General features: G+C 39.8%; 1 protein-coding gene across 1 annotated transcript in view; it reads left to right on the forward strand.

The window, feature by feature from the left end:
* The window catches only part of RNF217 (ring finger protein 217), a 109,737-nt gene that overhangs the window by 70,249 nt on the left and 20,937 nt on the right, over nt 1–18,551 (forward strand). Inside the window, exons 2-3 of the mRNA XM_003781642.3 lie at nt 4,532–4,765; nt 17,386–17,550. Coding sequence (XP_003781690.2) covers nt 4,532–4,765; nt 17,386–17,550 — 399 coding nt within the window. The remainder of the gene's footprint in view (nt 1–4,531; nt 4,766–17,385; nt 17,551–18,551) is intronic.

Raw genomic sequence — 18,551 nt, forward strand, 5'->3', positions numbered from 1 at the left:
ATATAAACACAATGTTAGACTGTTCAGCCATATTAAAGAAGGAAATCCTGTTACACAGCATGGGTACGCCTAGTGACATAAGGAGGAATAGTCCAGGCACAGAAAGACGTGTACCACTGATCTCACTCATATGTGGCATTTTAAAAAGCCTAACTCTTAGAAGCAGAGAGTAGCATGGTGGCGAGCAGGGGCATGCCGGGAGAGATCAGGAAGTTGTTTGTCAAAAGATACAAAATGTGGTAAGGAGGAATCCGTTCCGAGATCTGTTGGGCAGCATGTTTGACTGTGGCTTACCATATTGTATTTGTAAACTTGAAAATTCTAAGAGTTTTCAGTGTTCTCACCACACACACAGACGCAAATATGTATATGAGGTAATGCATAGGATGGGGTAATGCATAGGTTAACTAGCTTGATTTAACTGGTCCACAATGTATTTTTAAACCATAAAAATATATACGGTTTTTATTTGTCAATTTTTAAAATCCCATTGATTCCACTTCCCAAATACACCCCGTATCTGGTTAGCATGTGCTGCATAGTTGAGCTGTCTGTAAATTTGCTTCCTGGACAGCTGCATCGGCCATATGCCACTGGTGAAAAGAGCAGTTGCAATCCAGACTGTCGCCGTCCTCCTAAGGCTGCACTTTCATTCCTCTGTAGTCCATTCTCCAAGAAGAGCCAGAATGTTTTATGTAACATACAGCAGGGCATGTCCCTCTTCCTCTTGAAACCAGTGGTTCACAGTGAATTTAGAGTATCATCCAGACTTCTTATCCTGGCCAGACAGGCTTGCGTCATCTGTCTGTTGCCTCACTCTCCAGCTTCATCTCCTACTGTTCTCTCCCTCCTTGGGGTGTATTTTGCTCAGCCGGTTCTGTGCTCTCAACACAGGCATATCAGGGGTCTTCTGCCTTGGGCCATTGTCCTTGTGTCCTTTGCTTGCAGTCTCTTCCCCAAGTTCTCCACATGACAGGTTCCTTGGTTCTTAGCTCAAGCTGTCACTTGCTCAGAGACACCAGCTTGATTCGTAGTTCGTTCATAACACTGGTGCCACCTGCCTTCTTTTTATCATCCGTTTCCTCCAGGAGAAGCCCTGTGTTTCTCCTTTCTTCTCTCCAGAAGTTCATCAGAGTGCCTAACCCATAAAAACCACACTTCACTGTAATCTAAGATACGATTGATTGTAGGAGGCAGCATTAGAATATGTGCCACCAAGAAAGTAGAAACACTTACAATTTGAGAGTGCGGCACAGTGCTAATGACTGTTGATCATAAAACGACCTTGACATCTGAGATATCGTAAGTTTTAAAAATGTGTTCCTGAATTAATGGAGTACGTATCTTGTTGAATAAATAAATAAACAAACGCTCTCTTCTTAATCATGATTACTTGCTTACTAGTGATCTTTTGAGGAAATTAATCTGAAAACGATACATACAAGAGATTGCATAGGTCATGAGAAATACTGTATTACCAAAAAGAAGATACTGGATAAAGAACTGTGAGTGATCGAGTGTGAATAATTGTTCCAAACTGCTAGTTACTGGCTTAGCAGTAATAATTCAAATTCTGTAGGTCTTGAGTGGGCCAAGAAACTTGAATTCACAACAGATGCTTTAAGAAACTCACATGCAATTGCCCTGGAAAGAGATTCAGCCCTATACTGTACAAAGAGGAAAGACTGAACAGATGGAGACATAGATCGGTACTGGAGAATCTCTCTAGTGGAAAAATGTGGGAATCAGCATCTGATTGCTTCTGTGTGTTTAATGAAATGTGAGGTCATTGGCCTAGTGTGGTAGGGTAGGGAAGTTGGAGCTTTGAGGAAGAAGAGAAGGTGTGGAATAGTCAATGCCGAGAGTATGAAAGCAAGAGGAAGTAATATGTTCTACAGGAACAGAATAGGTTTGCAGACAGATTTGAGAGACTCTGACATAGAAGACAGGTGCTTGCTTAGATGTTGGACGGTGTCCCAATGTAATGGAGTAATGAACACCCACTGCTCAGAAAGTAACAAGACAGCCTGTCCCTTTGTGCTACCTTGAATTGTTCTAGTCCTTAAACTATCAATGCATTCCATGTCCTTAAGAACTAACTATTCATGGCTGGCTGTGAAATTGCTGCTTCCATTGTTACCATTCATATAGTCAAAATAAATGAACTCATAGGTGAGGGATGCTGGATTCAAACACGGACCTGGGAATAAAAAGCTCAAGCTCTTAACCACTAAAGTGCCCCAGTTAATAAGAGTTTCTCAAAGTGGACCAAGTGAGCCGCTTCTTTGGAATGAAAAGAAACTCTTTGCATGCTGAAAACTGAATAGTTTTCTATTTTTATAGAAAAAAGTTCAGATTCTTAAGATGCCTTCGTGCTGTGCCCTTGTGAGCTGGTCCAAGTTCATGTGTACCACCTCGTCTCTCCATACTCACACTTTGTGGTCCAATCTTACTGTTTATCTTAAGCACCTCCTCCCGAGGCTGGGCTCTTTAAGTTCAGACACGGGTACATCTGGCACTTCACAAGTTGGTACAGTTGGGGCATGTTAGTGTGTTCTGTTCTCTTATCACCAGGCCTTTGTCCCTGTTGTCTCGTCTCTGGGCTTGGAACACCGTTACCCTTGTTTCACTGAGTCTGCTACTCTGACAATCTCATTTTAGAAACCTCACTACTTCTGAACCTCCCAAGTCTGAGATTGCTGAGCACCTCCACCCCCATAACCTCCCTACACAGCCTGTACTCACCGCTGGGTGTCCTGACTACCTCTTTTCTGATGGGCATCTGCAAAGCATCAGCGCCCAGTGCAGTGCCTGGCTCAGAACTCGGCTTGATGATTGTCAACAGAATGTTAAAAGACGAAACACTTAATCATTTTTCAAATGTTCTAGTTACTTGTGTCAATAGGCCAGGTTCTTTCTATGTTAAAAAGGGTTTTTGATCTATATAAAAATCTCAGGAGGACACTTTTTTCCTTGAGGTATAACTTTAAAAAGTTATTATGAAATGTAATTTGGGTTATAAGAACATTATCATAGCTCTGTAACATGTGTTATAATAAAATCTGACTGTCACTGTGAGCAAACACATCCAAAAAAGTAGAAAATTTGAGCAAATATTTTTTACAAACCTCTCTGGACCTTGTTTTGTATAATTGTAGGATAAAATTGTGCAGCAATTTTTACTTGCAAAAGGTCAATACTAACAAGGTGGTTTATCCGAACCAGACTCTTCCATTCAGCTCGTGTCCTCTGTGGGTATTAAACATGTCACTCCCACGTACCCTGCAGCCTGTAACTTCTTAACTACTTTTCCTCAAGTCTGTGCCAGATAAACAGTAAAGTTCAAAGTTACCGTGAATTGAGTTTTTCTTGTATATGGCACTCTGTGGTGATGTTTTTCTTTTCCTGGACGGTGCGTCTTTCTCCCTTTCCTGCCTGAGCTTTCAGACTGCTTTTCTCATGCAACTGGATGGGTTTTGATTTCTCAGAATGTCAGATTCATCCAAGTAAAAAAGAAAGGTTTAGCACTGTTTGCCCTTGGGAGTTTGAGTGCCTTCCTTTACTTCATTAGGAAAGACAGAAAGAGATTATGATGCCAAGAAGATAAAGAGTTATTGTTCACTGTTTATAGAAAACAGTCTAGCTACTTCTTGTTTCGAAGTAGTTTATTTTCTTCCCTTTAAAAATTAGTCCTTGTCTATACTTCATGCTTTAATCTTTCACCATAATCTTTAATACTAGCTGTAGCTGATATCCCATTCCAAATGCTACGTGTGGTCTTCTGATAGATCCTCTCTTCTCTCCTAATCTATCTCTGTGTCCTTTGAACACATTAATTTTATGAATTACCTCAGTGGCAGCCAGATCTCATAAGGGCTTTTTTGGTTTGTTTTGTGTTACACTGTTGCCAGTGGCTTAGTTTTCTTACTTGTTCCTGTGATTCTCCTGACATGGAAACTACTTCATGTTCTTGACGTGGAAGGGTCAGTGAAAACAGTGTGGGGGGGTAATGGTCTGTAAACTACTAAATATTGTGCTTTATAAAATCTCTCTTTCATCCTTTTAAAGTAATAAAGTGCTCCTAGGTTCAGTGCTGAAGTACTCCACAGTGAGGTTGAAAAATCCAGAACACCTTTTAGTTGGCACATGGTCCAAATGCCACCTCACCCCGCAGTGCCTGCAGTTGACTATCTTCTGAATGTAGGTTCACCCTGCCCTTTCCAGAAGGCTAGGATGATAAATTGCTTATTTGGTGAGCCTATGGCTTAGGCCCACCATTATATTTATGTTCACAAATAGAATGATCAGAGAAGAGTTTCACACCCTTTAAATCCACTTGGAGTCGACATAGTGATCCTTTCAGTACTGCCTAACACAGGCATCAAGGTAATTACCATTTGTTATGTCACCTTAAGAAATTATAGTCTTTCACTGCAATCACAAAATGAGCAATACTTAATACTTACGGAAAAAAAAGAGAAATTTAGTAACCAATGGCCTTTATTTTTCTTTCGTCTGCTCTTTCACACAGGTACAACTTGGCCAAGTAGAAATCAAATGCCCTATCACAGAGTGTTTTGAATTCTTGGAAGAAACAACTGTTGTCTATAACTTAACACATGAAGACTCCATCAAGTATAAGTACTTCTTGGAACTTGGCCGTATCGATTCCAGCACCAAGCCATGTCCTCAGTGCAAGCACTTTACAACCTTCAAGAAAAAAGGACATATTCCCACCCCTTCCAGATCAGAAAGCAAATACAAAGTAAGCATGTTCACCAGCCGTGTGGGTTAGATGTCACATCGGGGGAGAAGCCAAATTAGGCCAACTTGTGGTGGGCACTGGGGGGCGCCCTTCCTTTACAAGAGCCTAAGGTGAGCATATATCAGCTGTTATTCTGAAAATGTGTGGTTTGGGGAGCTGATGATAACAGAGCACTCTTGAGGATGTAAGTAAGGTTTTTTCTTTGACTTTAAACATATAGAAAATTCATCTGGTAACCTAATTGAAAAGCTAATCATTAAAGTCATTACTATTACCAAATACTAAGGCTTTTTTTTTTAAGTATATGTTTCACTTTTTCAGTGGTCCCAATGTAAATCTCCTCTGGCTCGGACTATAGTAAGTGAAAATAGTGTAGAATAGTATCCATTCATTTATTCAGCAAACATGAATGCCAGTGTATACTAGCCGGTGTGCTACGTTTGGGGGACACGGACACAGAGCAAATGTGATATAGTCCCTGCCTCAAAAAAGTCTAATGAAGGTGAAAGAGATATAGTTTAGAAATGACAGTTCAATATGATTAGAAAAACGATGAACACAAACTCTATTCATAGGGTGCTTTGGGGACTCTCAAAGGAGGGATGGGTGCTAGGAATGGCTTCATAGAAGAGGTGCAGTTCCCGAGGCAGGTAAACGAGGAGAGCATTTCAGACCAAAGAATCACTTAGTGCCTAGGCCACGAGGCTGGGGCCAGGCCTGTTAGACGCAGGTGCCTCTCCAGCTAGTGGGGAGAGGGGAGGGAAGAGGCAGCTGGTCAGGCAGGTAAGAGCAGGGCGTGTTGAGTCTTGTACACTATGTGCAGAAGTTTGGATTTAATTCTGTAATCATTAGAGAGCGATCATGCTGGCAGTGCTCTTAAAGGCTCTCACAGCAGGATGAGACTGAAGGCTGGGAAACAAAGGCAACAGCCGTGGGAGCAGATCATTGGTTCCTATCCCATTAGAAACACTGGAGAGCGTTTGGACACACCAGCAACCCAGGCCCACCCCAGGACAATTGTTTTTGCAAATTTTTGAGCCTCACCAGCTAACCAGCGTCCAGTAGAGACCCTTTGTAGTAAATAAACCTGAAAACCAGTGAAGCCGAGGCAATGGTTTTCATCCTTGTCATTACAGCAGAATGGCAGGCTAAAGTGGTTTCAGAGACGGTCTGAAGTCCTTCCATTTAAGGTAACTTTTTGCTCATGTTCCATGTCTTAGAGGCCGTGGTCACAGCATTACTCATCCTGGAGCTGTGAGAAGACCATGGTTTAGCAAGTAATTTCCTCAGCTATTGCAATAATGAGCTACAGTATTTCTAGGTTAGTCAAAGCCGCTTAATGACTAATTGCTCTTTGAAACTAGTTGACTCTCACAGTTAACTTCTTAGTTTATGGTTTTTGTGCAAGCTAGTCTCTTTAAAGGACAACTGTTAGGAAATTTTTTCCTATGTAAAAAGTGTCATTTTTCGAGAACACAAAATTGCATAATTTAAGATTCTTCCCTACAATGATGCTGAATCCTGATTTAATAACAATAGAATACTTTTATTTGATGCTGTTTAACCTTAAATTATTTCAAGTTATTTTTATTTCTGTTGTACTTTTCTCCAGGAAATGACTAGCTTTAGAAGGACTTGTTACTCCATGAATTTGGATATTAGATTTTTTTTTCTAAATTATAGTTAGAATTATATAGGCACACGTATGTATAGTAACTCAGACTAATTTTGGAATTAGTGATAATTAATATGCATACAAAATTGAATCAAAGTGGAAATAACTGAGTGATTTATAAACATGTTGTTCTTAAGAAACTAGTAAAAGGAGGTATAAATGAATGTACAGTTCCGCAACAGTAAAGTTTCATCCAAAAACCATGTTGTGATGAGCATAATTTATGACAGTGCACATGAACTGAGAGTGAAAGATGTAGAAATTGACATATCTAAGATCTATATTTATATAATTTTGAGTGAACCAAGAGCATTCTGATAACATTTCCCCATGGTCAAGTTTGCTCCATTGTCAATCATTTGGATTAGAGGTGAAAAGAGAAGAGAAACGGGTATAGATCAAAATGTTTAGCCTAGTAAACTCACTTGTTTCTCTTTGGCAGGCAAAGGCAAAGAAAACTTCTCTCTGGGAGATGTAGAATTCAGTACAATATAAATGTTGTTGACAAAACGGTTAAAATCCTCAGGGGAAGCGAGGGATAGAAAGGTCAGTGCACTGCAAAGTGAAAACTACAGGGCTAATTTCAACAAAAGGAAAGCTCCCCCAGAGTTTGAGGATGATTATTTTTGTTATTCCTTTCTACTTTTGTAGGAGAGTAAATCTGTAACATAAGAGGTAAATAATATTCCTGTTGAGTGTACAAATACACATACAAGTTCTTTTACATATACAAGTTCTAGGGATGATTCAAACAATTCCTGAATCAGTGATTCTTGCTACTTTTATTACAGAGTTTATATAGAATTTTTCATTATTAAACACCACACTCTACCTTAATCTGCAAACCCATACCTGTCTGGCTATGATGAGTCAGGACAGCACTGACCTGGATGCCCCAGCAAACCAGCAGTGACATTCATGGCCGCAGAGGCACCTACACTCCGATCAATAGCTTGTTCTTTTATGGTGAACAGATGGATATTCTTCATTGCTGTATTTTTTAAAATTCAGTTTCCCTAATAACAGAACCCACTTTCAGATTGGTAAAGTTTATGATGACTTTAAGAGACATGAATCCAAGTACTTAAATGTAATAAATTGTATTATAAGGCAACAGAAAAGGGTGTGGCGTTTTGCTATGGCTAACATTTCTGAACAATTTAATAACATCTCTATATAATATTGTGTACAACTTTAAATGGGTTTTATATCTATTGATAAAACCCTTGTAATTTTTATTGTAATATTATTCTAAGTCATTGAGTTACAATATCCTGATCCAAGTTGTCACTCTTTGAGCACATTTATGGCTTTTGGTGTCAATTCAGAAACACTTAATATAGGAGGTTAAAATTGTTTGAAAATATTGCTGCTATTTTATAGTCTAGTGAGTGCTTCTCACATGAAGTTTGAGACCTAAAATATCATATTTGGGAGTTTCATTTATATGAGGTTTTATAAAAACCACTTGTTAGACATTTTGTACTCCGCAGATGAAAGAAGCGTAAACAGAATGTATCGGTGAGCAGGAACTAGAACTCTTAGGTGTCCATTTATCTTTCTAGGCCCTCACTCAGCAACTCCCTTCTGGCAGATATTTGAGTAAATAGACCTTTTCATTCTGTCCTGAACACTGTCAAACTCATACTGTATCAAAAAAACAAGTGCATTCCTGAATTGAGAGATTTACATTGAAACAACCTTGCCTTTGGTCAAATTCAGTCTTTCTTTTTCATTCCAAAATATCTTTCTTCTTCTCCTTGTAACTTTCCATGATTCCAAAAAGGCTTACTGATGCCATTTCTACAAGATTGACTTCAATTTCCAATTAGAAATCTAGTATCTAACCTGAAATGTTTTATAAATTATTAATGCAACACCAACTGCATATTCATACGGGAAACAAGTTGACGGTGGAAGAATAAACAATCTTGAAGTTGTGACACTGCTGTCCTCATGTGATGCCTGGAGGCGGACGTAGCAACTGCGTCTGAAGTTTTTCTCCATAGCAATTATCATCTGCAATTTTATGGTGTATTTGTGTGGTTATTTGTTTAAAGTTGCACTTTCTAACTGGTTTCTAGGAGGCCAAGTCCAGGCTTGTTTCACTCACTGCTGATAACCTGTGTCAAGCAGTGTCTGGTGGAGTATGCATTAAAAATATATTTGTTGAAGGAACTAATAAATGAGCCAATACGTAAATAACTACGTGTTTTATAATAGAAGTTGGTGGAAAATACATAGAGCATAGAAGAAGGGACAGGAGAGATTGGGAAGGTTTCATTTAAGAATAAACATAGTAAACTCAGTCTTGAAATGTAGAATTTATGAAGGTGGAAAAGGTAGGTCAGAGCACTGGTGTCAAACTGGATTTAAACCCTCAGCCTGTCACACATTAACTCTGTACCTTGAGTACAGTTTCCACACCTTTCACTGGAGCTACACCTATGTCATAAGAAGGTGGTAAAGATTAAATGAGACCACATACATATAAAGCACTAGCACCAAGTCTGACACATAGTAAGTGCTTAACACAGAAGAGAAATTATTATGGTCATTGCTATTATGAGAAGGTATTGGGTATTGAGAAGGGGGTGGGAAGACCAAGAAGAATAGAGATGTAATAAAAGAGGGTGAATGATGGCTGGTGGGTAGAAAGGGGAGATAAAGTCGACTATGTCTGGAGGAGAAGCCACAGGTGTGGCAAGGGGAAAATTAATTTGGGGGAAAAGGTGTTGATGGTGTTGAGTTTGAAGACCCATTTGGTTATCAAAGGGATGTCCAGAAAACGTGGCTTGGGAATGATCTGAGCAAGTCATTGTTATTAAACTCAGAGAAATGAAAAAATTTGCTTTGGGATGTAGGGAAAGTGATAGCAGTTCTTCATGGAAGAGCGCAAAGACCTGCAAAGCATTCAAAGTACAGTAGAACCATGATAGGTGACCACCTTCCTACATTGACCACCTCCATAAGTTGACCTGATTTTCATAGGCTAGACATGCACCACATATACATACCCATACAGTGGACCTAGTTCCTTATGTCGACCACCTCCATATGCTGACCAGTTTGTTACAGTCCTTTGGGTAGTCAACTTAAGAGATATTCTACTGTAGTTATGTTATTCCTAGGAGTTTTACTGAGGTAGGTGCAAATCTAGGTTTCCTTTCTACCTCAGATGTAGATCAAGAAGTAGTCCCCTTTTTCATACTGATTTGGAGTGAGAGTCGGACATCATGTGTATCAACACAGGGAACATGCTAGAGGGAATTCTGTTGATTTCCTTGAGACAAAACTAATATCATATCTGTTCTTCTTCCAAAAAACGTTAAGCAGAAACTTGGAGATTTATATGACGGAGCTTCGACATATCACAAAGTGAAAGAAAAAAGCCAGTAAAATGTCCTGGAAAAACTCTTCTGTTATTACCTTATCTAGTTAGCATTCTTTTGTCCCCCTTATAATTATGGACCCTCTGGGTGGAAATCCTTACCTACCTCTTTTACAAAACTGCAGAAACATTTTATTTCCTCATGTGGTAAGACAATTTTTCTAAGGGCTGGAGGAATACAGTCAAATCAATAGGATGTTCCTAATTGTTTCAAATATGCTTAAACTCTTTTCTGATTGTTTTCTCTACGTAAAAATGGTTAAAGCTTTCCCATGGAAGTGTAATCAGTATGCTCCTTGGTTCTTCATTTCTCCACTTTCTCTCTTACGTTGGAAGTGTTTACAAACAGAGAACCCCGTTCTGCATCATCAGCTTTGCAAGGCCAGGTTAGCTTATGACACGCTCTGATTTCTCTTGGGATTAATGCCTCATCCACATCAGGAGCTAGTGGAAAACAAGTATAGTTTCTTGAGTGGTAGTTGTTGGCGTGGATTTATGAGGGAGATAAAGATGAAGTCGTCTAGCCCCGTTTAAAGAAGGCAGTCTAAACAAAGGGTGTGTTATATGCCCTTGAATATCTAGACCCTTGAAAAAATTTGTAATACTGAGCTATGATGCAAGCCCACTAAATTTTATTGGGGTGCATGTCTCCCTTCAGTTATTAATGAGGTGGTTTGCTACAGTTATTAGCGTAATGCATAAATTAGCCATAATAACATTTTTAGAGTTTTTACTAGGGCTTGAATTTCTAGCAGCAAATATTGGAATTTCGCTTATATTTTAGCCTACATCTGACCTTTAAAAAAACAGGCCATCATAATTATAATAATCAAGGCTTACAGCTACTATAAATTGACCAGCAGTAGTACTGAGAACTGTTTACTTTTTTGATTGTTCTTTCATTTTATCACATTGTCCCTTGGGTCTTCAGTGCAAGAAAGAAGCCAGAAGTCATTTCTCCCTGGTGGCCACCAGGAGAATGAGTTAAGGGAAGCCAAGTCTGGTGTTCGTAATAAAATGGTCTGGAAGATATTCTGGGAGAAGTGGAATCTGGACCTTGTGTTTCTTACCTACCACCCTCTGCACTCCTGTCTCTCCATATTTACCTCTTAGATCTGTGAAAGAACCTAATGGGCTGGCTACACAGCGTGAGAATCCTCTCTACAGTATGTCTACCTGTTGGCCATTGAGACTCTGAACACTTCCTTTGTGAAGGAACGTGATATCCATAGGATCATTCCTTTCCATTTTCATGGTTACCTTCAGGCAGAGGTCTCTCTGGCTCCTGCTTTCACTTGGTTACAGAGACACTTCTCATCTCTCATACGCTGGACAATCAAATGGCGCTCCTGCTGCATGGTCTGTGTGCCTCCTGTGAGGTGTTAGCCATATTGTATTGTGCTCAGAACAAAGTCTTGGGACAAAAACAGGACGATGCCACAGTTTCCTGACTAGAAGTTTGGGATACACAAATTGGGCAGAATTTCCAAGTACCCTTTATATTTGTAGTGAAAAGGGGGGTCCTTAGACAAGAGATAGACTCAGACAAATACTTCTCTGGGCTTTGCTTTCTGGATTTATAGGAAGAGGCTATAAATTCTTACAAGTGTTCCCAGGTGATCGGAGAAAGGGGCACTGGCATGAAACAGTGATTCTTAAATTAGGGAGAGAGCTCTCCAAATAACCCCTAGTCCCGTGTTCTGCCGTGCTGTCCTAGGAGAGCATACCTCCCACGTCAGGTTACAGGCTGGTATTGCAGAGAATGTACTGTGCAATGGATAATGTGTTCCATGTATAAAAGGAGTGTGGAGGCCAATTTTGAAGGAGGTCAGTAAGCAGTAGATGAATCTGGATACAGCTCATCTTGTCATGTGTTACTCTCTGCATTTCTTGTCTGCTTTTGGTCCCCAACCTTTAGGGGAGTTTCTCTTTGCTTTTCCAGCTTGGTTTCAGTTGTGCTGTGAAAAATTAAGGCAAAGTCACTCGGCCGCATCAGGCTATGTTGCCCATATGTTACTGGCACATCCCTTCAGGGAGAGATTCCCAGGTAGACAGTGAATTCTCAGGGGATGAGATTTTTGAAGCAAGAAGTTAAGCAATGTTTTCCCATATGGAGAATGTCTCTCCTTTGCCACGGCCATGGCTTGAGGTTTTGATATGAACAGGCAGTACTTCCTTGCATCAAAGACTCTGCTGTCCTGATTATTTACCATATTGGTTAATTTTTAACATTTTCCATCTGAAGAGTATCTGAACCACAATATATTTTGAAGACATGCCAGGATTATGGGAACTTATTAGACCCTGTGTATTGGACACTTCGGCAAGGCTCAGGGTTGAGCAAACAGTAGTGACATCTCTGTTCAGCTTATTAGAATAATTGCTATTTTCCCAACACACCGGATGCTGTGAAGCCTCTGTGTGGTTCAGGCTGCACCCTCTGCCCAAACTGTTACTCCATCACATGTCCCAGTGACATTCTACATATTACTTAAGGCAACATATATTTCTCTGCCCTCTGTGAAGCGTCTTTCCCGCAATACCCACTTGCCCAAGCTGCTAGCAGTTATTAAGTGATTGTATAGCTCTTTGGGCTTATACCTACCTATTTGTCCTCTGTAAATGCAGAGGACATTTACATTAAGGACAGGCATTTTCTTTTCTTTTTTTTCCATTTATCTAAAATCAGTACAGTTTGAAGGTGCTCAATTTGCAATTTGTTGAATGGGCAAAAGAATTGATAAACTTGGTTCATTATTGAGCCTCCGTTTAACCCAAAGTTCTCATAAAGCAAATTCTTCTTGGAAACCTCAGTCAGCTCTTATGCTTCTAATGCTGCGTTCACATGTGGATATTGTCAAATATTTTGAGTTTGAGAAGTAACAGTTTTGTGATTTAGTTAAAATTATGATATACATAAGAATGTGTAGAATAAATCTAGGTCAGGATGTAATTACCTGGGGCGCTGTTTGGTTTTGGGTCTTCTTATTGTGTGGGTTGTGTATTTGGCATGATGACGTGGAAGGAGGAAACACCATTTGCTGAGGGCAAACGGGTTGGCGTACTTGCCTGGGCATCAGCATAGCACGGATTTCTAGAAGAACTAAAGGGATTCAGAAGTCAAGTCTCTTATCTTTTGTGGATTCTAGGGCAAGTTAAGCAAGATTCCTAACTCTGATGACTTTATTTTTTGAAACACTTGCAACTCTGTGTCTTTTAGAAGAGTTTGTGTATTAATCACGAGGCTTTGTAAAAATGTCACGAGGATGAAATATTTAGTAAACGTCACCTGATAACCTCGGAATTAGTGATACCATCTCAGCCACTGGCTCCAAATTAGATACGTTGGTGTTTTCTTTGAATTCATCTCACATCAACAGATAATTCCTTTTGCAGATAACTTACTGAGTGTTTACCATGTGCCAGAAGTTCTGTGTTGCTTAACTCAAGAAATCCAGAGTGGTTGAGACTCAGCCTCTGCCCTCACTGAACCTGTGAGCCCTTAGGAAGATTAGACATCTACATGCCTAACATAAATTGCATAGGAAAGATTCTGAATCCAGTTGGGAGGAATAGGGAAGAGAGCTTGAAGCAGGGAGCATTTGATCGGGATGGGATTTCATTAGATTGAGTTCACTGGACTTGATCCAATTATCAGAAGCAAAGGTGCTCTTTCTCAGACTACCTCAACTTGTGAGGTTTAGTGTAAGGCACCACGGGGATTCTAGAAAGGCAGGAAAACAGTCTCAGCAGCCAGCAGGCAGACCTCATGGACATTCAGACCCTGGCCCTGGTAACATGCGAGCCCCTCTGTCATCTCACGGGAAGTCAGTGTCTGCCCCTCCTGCACTGATCTGCACTGTAGCCACTCAGCTGTCCTCTGTCTCTGCCATGATGGGTGTGTGTAGGTCACTCCTAACGTTTTGAGACAGATTGTGTTATGATGCATTATTTCACTTCCAAGAAACACAGTCAGCAGCATCCTTTCTGATTCATCTGTGTGAGTTTCAACTTGTCAGCTTATCAGTGTGGTTGGGAGGGCATCATATGTTTCTGTCTGCCAGATTTTACATTTCTGGAATTTTGTGTATCTCGAGACTTTTGTCATGACCGACATATGTGTATGTGTGTCCTCATTTTACTCCTCAGGAGGGGAAATCTCTTGTGGTTAATCTCCATTCAGCCACGAGTACACGTGCACAGAGCTCAGGCCAGCCACCTCTGAGGCAGCTTGCCAGCTGTGCCAACCAGTGGATACATGTTTTCAGCTTGGAGACTGGTCCAATCAGTCATGGCTGGGAAGCGGGGGTGGGGGGACGTGACCTAGAGCAGTCCTTCTCGAACTGCAGCATCATGTGATTCCCCGGAGAGGGGCTTGTGGAAATGCACGGCCTCGATTCAGCAGGGCAGGGGAGTCACGTGTTCTCTGTTTCCTGTGAGCATCCGGATGCTGCTGATGTTACTGATCCCCCAGTCACACTTTGGAAGGCAGGGATCGAGCACGATGACTTCTGTGTGAATGTAATCCTAATCCCTCAGCAGGCTTGCCCTGCATAAGATGAGCCTTTGGTTGTGAGACGACATTTCATGTGCAGGAATAATTGCAACTAAAAAAGTGAAGGAAGATGGAGCGTTGGTGACCATTTGTGATCCTATCAGGCCAATTTTGAATATGGTTAAGGTCAGAATGCATAAGGCATCTTCCAACCAAAAATCTGTATTAAGGTAATTCAAATGTAGTCTTTTAGTAGCAAAGTTGTTGGGGTTGGCTAGTAGTCTGTTATTTTAATCCAAAGCCAAAAAAATGTTATTTTGCTGTTTTCAGTGAGAGATAAGCAGTTGGGTATGAATTTAACTTGTTCATATTCACTTGAGAGTTTGCTGCATAACTTTGGCCACACTGAGCCTGTGTTGTAGGTGAGGTCTGGTGATAGCATCTGCAGTAGGACTCAGTTGTGTATTATGAGCCAGGGTCCCTGGTTCGGGCACCAAGTGTCAGGTTCTTTATCATTCGAGTAACTTAGTAGAACCACACATTTCTGGTTATCTTCATGAGAGATCTGTGGATGCGATAGTTCAGCATTTAATCACAAAGCTCCTGGAACCGTGAAATGTCTGCGTTCGTAAAGCAAATCTCATTTTAAAGGCACCTTTACATTCATTCTTCCATTCATTTTGTGCTTGTAATCTAAGTCTGATTGGAAACTGAAGCGATCTTTTTCAAAATTTATTTAACAATGCTGGAGTCCGGTTATTTAGAATTATGAATAATGTCTAATAGAACATGCCTGAATTAACTATGCAGAGCCTTCTGACAATGGCAGATGTGTTCGGGAAAGCAGGTCTGACTTCTTCCTCATTTCATTCATTACATTCAGGAGGAAGGCCCCATGGGATGTTTCTTCTGTTCCTCATTGTTCAATGACATGGGGAATAAACATTTGTAATGTTTTACTGTCTGAATCTCACCCACATCATCTCACTCCTCTTTAAAAATTACTTATTTTAACATTAACAATCACAAAGGCAGAAGGAGTTCTTGTAAATGACTGAAAAGTAACATCTTTTTAAAAAATTTAAACCACAAAGTTTTTCAATTTATGTGAGTAAAATCTTTTTTTTTTTTTTTTTTTTTTGAAACAGAGCCTCAAGCTGTCCCCCTGGGTAGAGTGCCGTGGCATTACAGCTCACAGCAACCTCCAACTCCTGGGCTCCAGCGAGTCTCCTGCCTCCGCCTCCCAAGTAGCTGGGACCACAGGCGCCTGCCACAACGCCCGGCTATTTTTTGGTTGCAGCCGTCATTGTTGTTTGGCGGGTCCGGGCTGGGGATTAGAACCCGCCACCTTAGGTGTACGTGGCTGGCGCCTTAGCCGGTTGAGCTATAGGCGCCGAGCCTGTGAGTAAAATCTTGAAAATAATTTTCAAAATTCTTATGTTGGCAAACATGTAGAATTCCAACATGCTGAATAGTTGAACCACATGACCATTTTGACTACCATGAGTTGTCAAATGTCAAAGAAGGGATAGTTTAGTATAAAGAAATGTTTTGGCATGGTGCAAATTTGCTGGCCTTGGAATCAGACAAACTGATGTTTCAATTCCTTCCTCGTGCTTACTTGCATGTTACCTTGGCCAAGTTATTTAATCTCATTAGGACGTACTTTCCTCATCAGTAAACTCTCCATGTTCATGTGTACTTGGCAACATTATTTTGAGAATAAAAATAAACAACATAGGTAAAGCATTCAGTACAGACGTTACCGTTTAACAGAATTTAGATAAATCAACAAACGAAGATTTTTAAAATCTCACGATAGCTGTTTTCATAAAAAGTTAAAAAGAAAAGTACTTTCATTATTTTGTATTTGTACAGAAAGAACATTATTCTTGGGGCAGTGCCTGTGGCTTAAAGAAGTAGGACGCCAGCCCTATATGCCAGAGGTGGCAGGTTCAAACCCAGCCCCAGCCAAAAAAAACTGCAAAAAAAAAAAAAAGAACATTATTCTTGACATAAGAGAAACTGGGGTGGGATGGAAATACTGTGGTTGTAACTGCCATTCACTCTATAGAGTAGAACCTCTGATGTCCAAAAAGTGGTTATCCAAAAGGTTTAAGTGATGATATCATATACAGTTGACCAAAATAAATTGTAACTAATCTTTAATAGGTAGTAAGTTCACTTGTGCTGCAGTGACATAATATGCAGGAACAAAAAGAAGGGTTACAAATACCATTCGTCATGAAGCATATTAGTAATTCATTTTAATCACAGGGGGCTGGGCAAGTCAGGTTGTCCCTATGTGTTTAGAGTGTTAGAACTTGAAATACTGTGTGAGAATGGGATGTTCCAGTGTCATTCAAAATAAAGGCTGTCAGATAGAATATCTTCTACATCAAATGGAAGACTTAGATATGCACATAGAGAAAATATGAAATCCCCTTTCTGATGGTTTTCTAGGCCGCAGGACCACCATATTGATATATTTCTAGTAATAGGATTCTTTGCATTATTTTTATAATTAATCTCCCTTAGATTGGTAACGATCCGGGGATACCCGTTATTTTAAATGGTGCTTCATAGAACGTACTGGCGTAGCAGTTTGTTTGCTAGTGATTTGCATTTTATGAAGCATCTAGGGGGCTTTAATTTTATAAAGTGAAGCAAGTCATTGGTAAGAAGACAATGGACATGACTGAGAAACTGGTTCAAGGGAAAGGTGAGTTAAAGGGCAGCCTCAGTGTGTAGGTTTGGGTATCATGAGCTTTTAGGTTTTACATACTGTGATCTGATCTGAGACATTTTCTTCAAGCTGATTAATTTCCAGACTGTCCCAATTGTTTAATTCTAGTATAGTCTACAAATAGCCAAATCATCCTTGCCAAAGTAATTCTTTCCTCCTTTAATAACAGAATATTTCTTGCTTATTAAAGTTTGGTCTTACAGAGGGGAAAATATTTTAGATTATAGCCTTTTGGCTATACTATCACCATTCTTATCCTTTTAGATATTTTCAGTCTATCTATTAGTACTCAATATTAATTTTCCTTACACAGATCCAGTGCCCCACTTGCCAATTCGTCTGGTGTTTTAAGTGCCACTCTCCTTGGCATGAAGGTGTTAACTGCAAGGAATACAAAAAAGGAGACAAATTGTTGCGTCACTGGGCCAGCGAGATCGAGCATGGGCAGAGGAATGCCCAGAAGTGTCCAAAGTGCAAGGTGAGGTAACCTTTAGGAGGAAAGGGAAAATGTGAACATCGGGATATAATTGAAGAATGTTTATACTATTGAAGTAAATTATGTTTATAACTCTTTTAATGCAGGTATTGGAGAAAAGTATTTGCTGTAGCATTTCAGGGGAAAATTATATTACATTAAGTCAACTGAAAATTTTCTATATAAACAATGTACATTATTATTTGCATTACATTTCAAAATTGAAGGAGGTAACATATCAATATTAATTTAAAACGTTAAAGTCCTTATTTTTCCTCTTAAAAGTGAAGATGTATGTATAGGGAAAAGGTAGTATGAAAATTATTTTCTAATTTCTGGCTTGCCACATGTACCCTAATCCCTCCGAATTCTGGGGGCTTTGTCTGAATCCTTGCAACATTTTGCGTTTGCTTTTCCTTTTCTTGTTGGTTTGGGATCACATTAAATTAAACTGAGCATTTTGATTTTTGTAAGTCTGGTGAAGTAGAAGCTAATAGCTGAAGTCAGGACTTAGGGATTTTGTGAATGTCATTTTTCATCTATTCCCTTGATAGTCATGTAAATAAACAAGACTTAGCAAGCCTTTGAGCTGAGAGACCTGGAAGTTGAAAGTTACCCGTGCAAATAATCAGGAAAGAGTCTACTATCCAGAGGTCAGCCAGTAAATCCAGCCAGAATGCCCTGGATTTGCTGTTTACAGGACAGGGATCTGTCAAAGTCTGGCAGCTTTTTAAAGCTTACTTTAGAAAATTATATGTGTGTGTTTATGTATATGTGTACTCTACCATACGTGGGGTTCACATTTTCCCAGCTTTACTTCTGGAAATCATGTCTAACTTAGGCCTAATTTTCTTTTTAAAACAATTCCTCACTTTCTTCCTGCAGATTAATAAAATTTGAATTGTCAGAAAATTTTAAAAATGGAATAATCGTGAATCCAGTTCAAAGCAATAAAAGTATATTCTGAAGCCTGATGACAAGCATAATAATAAGGTGCAGATTCA

The sequence above is a fragment of the Otolemur garnettii genome, unplaced genomic scaffold (genome assembly GCF_000181295.1).
Source record: "Otolemur garnettii isolate 467f Iridium unplaced genomic scaffold, OtoGar3 scaffold00002, whole genome shotgun sequence".
NCBI lineage: Eukaryota > Metazoa > Chordata > Mammalia > Primates > Galagidae > Otolemur > Otolemur garnettii.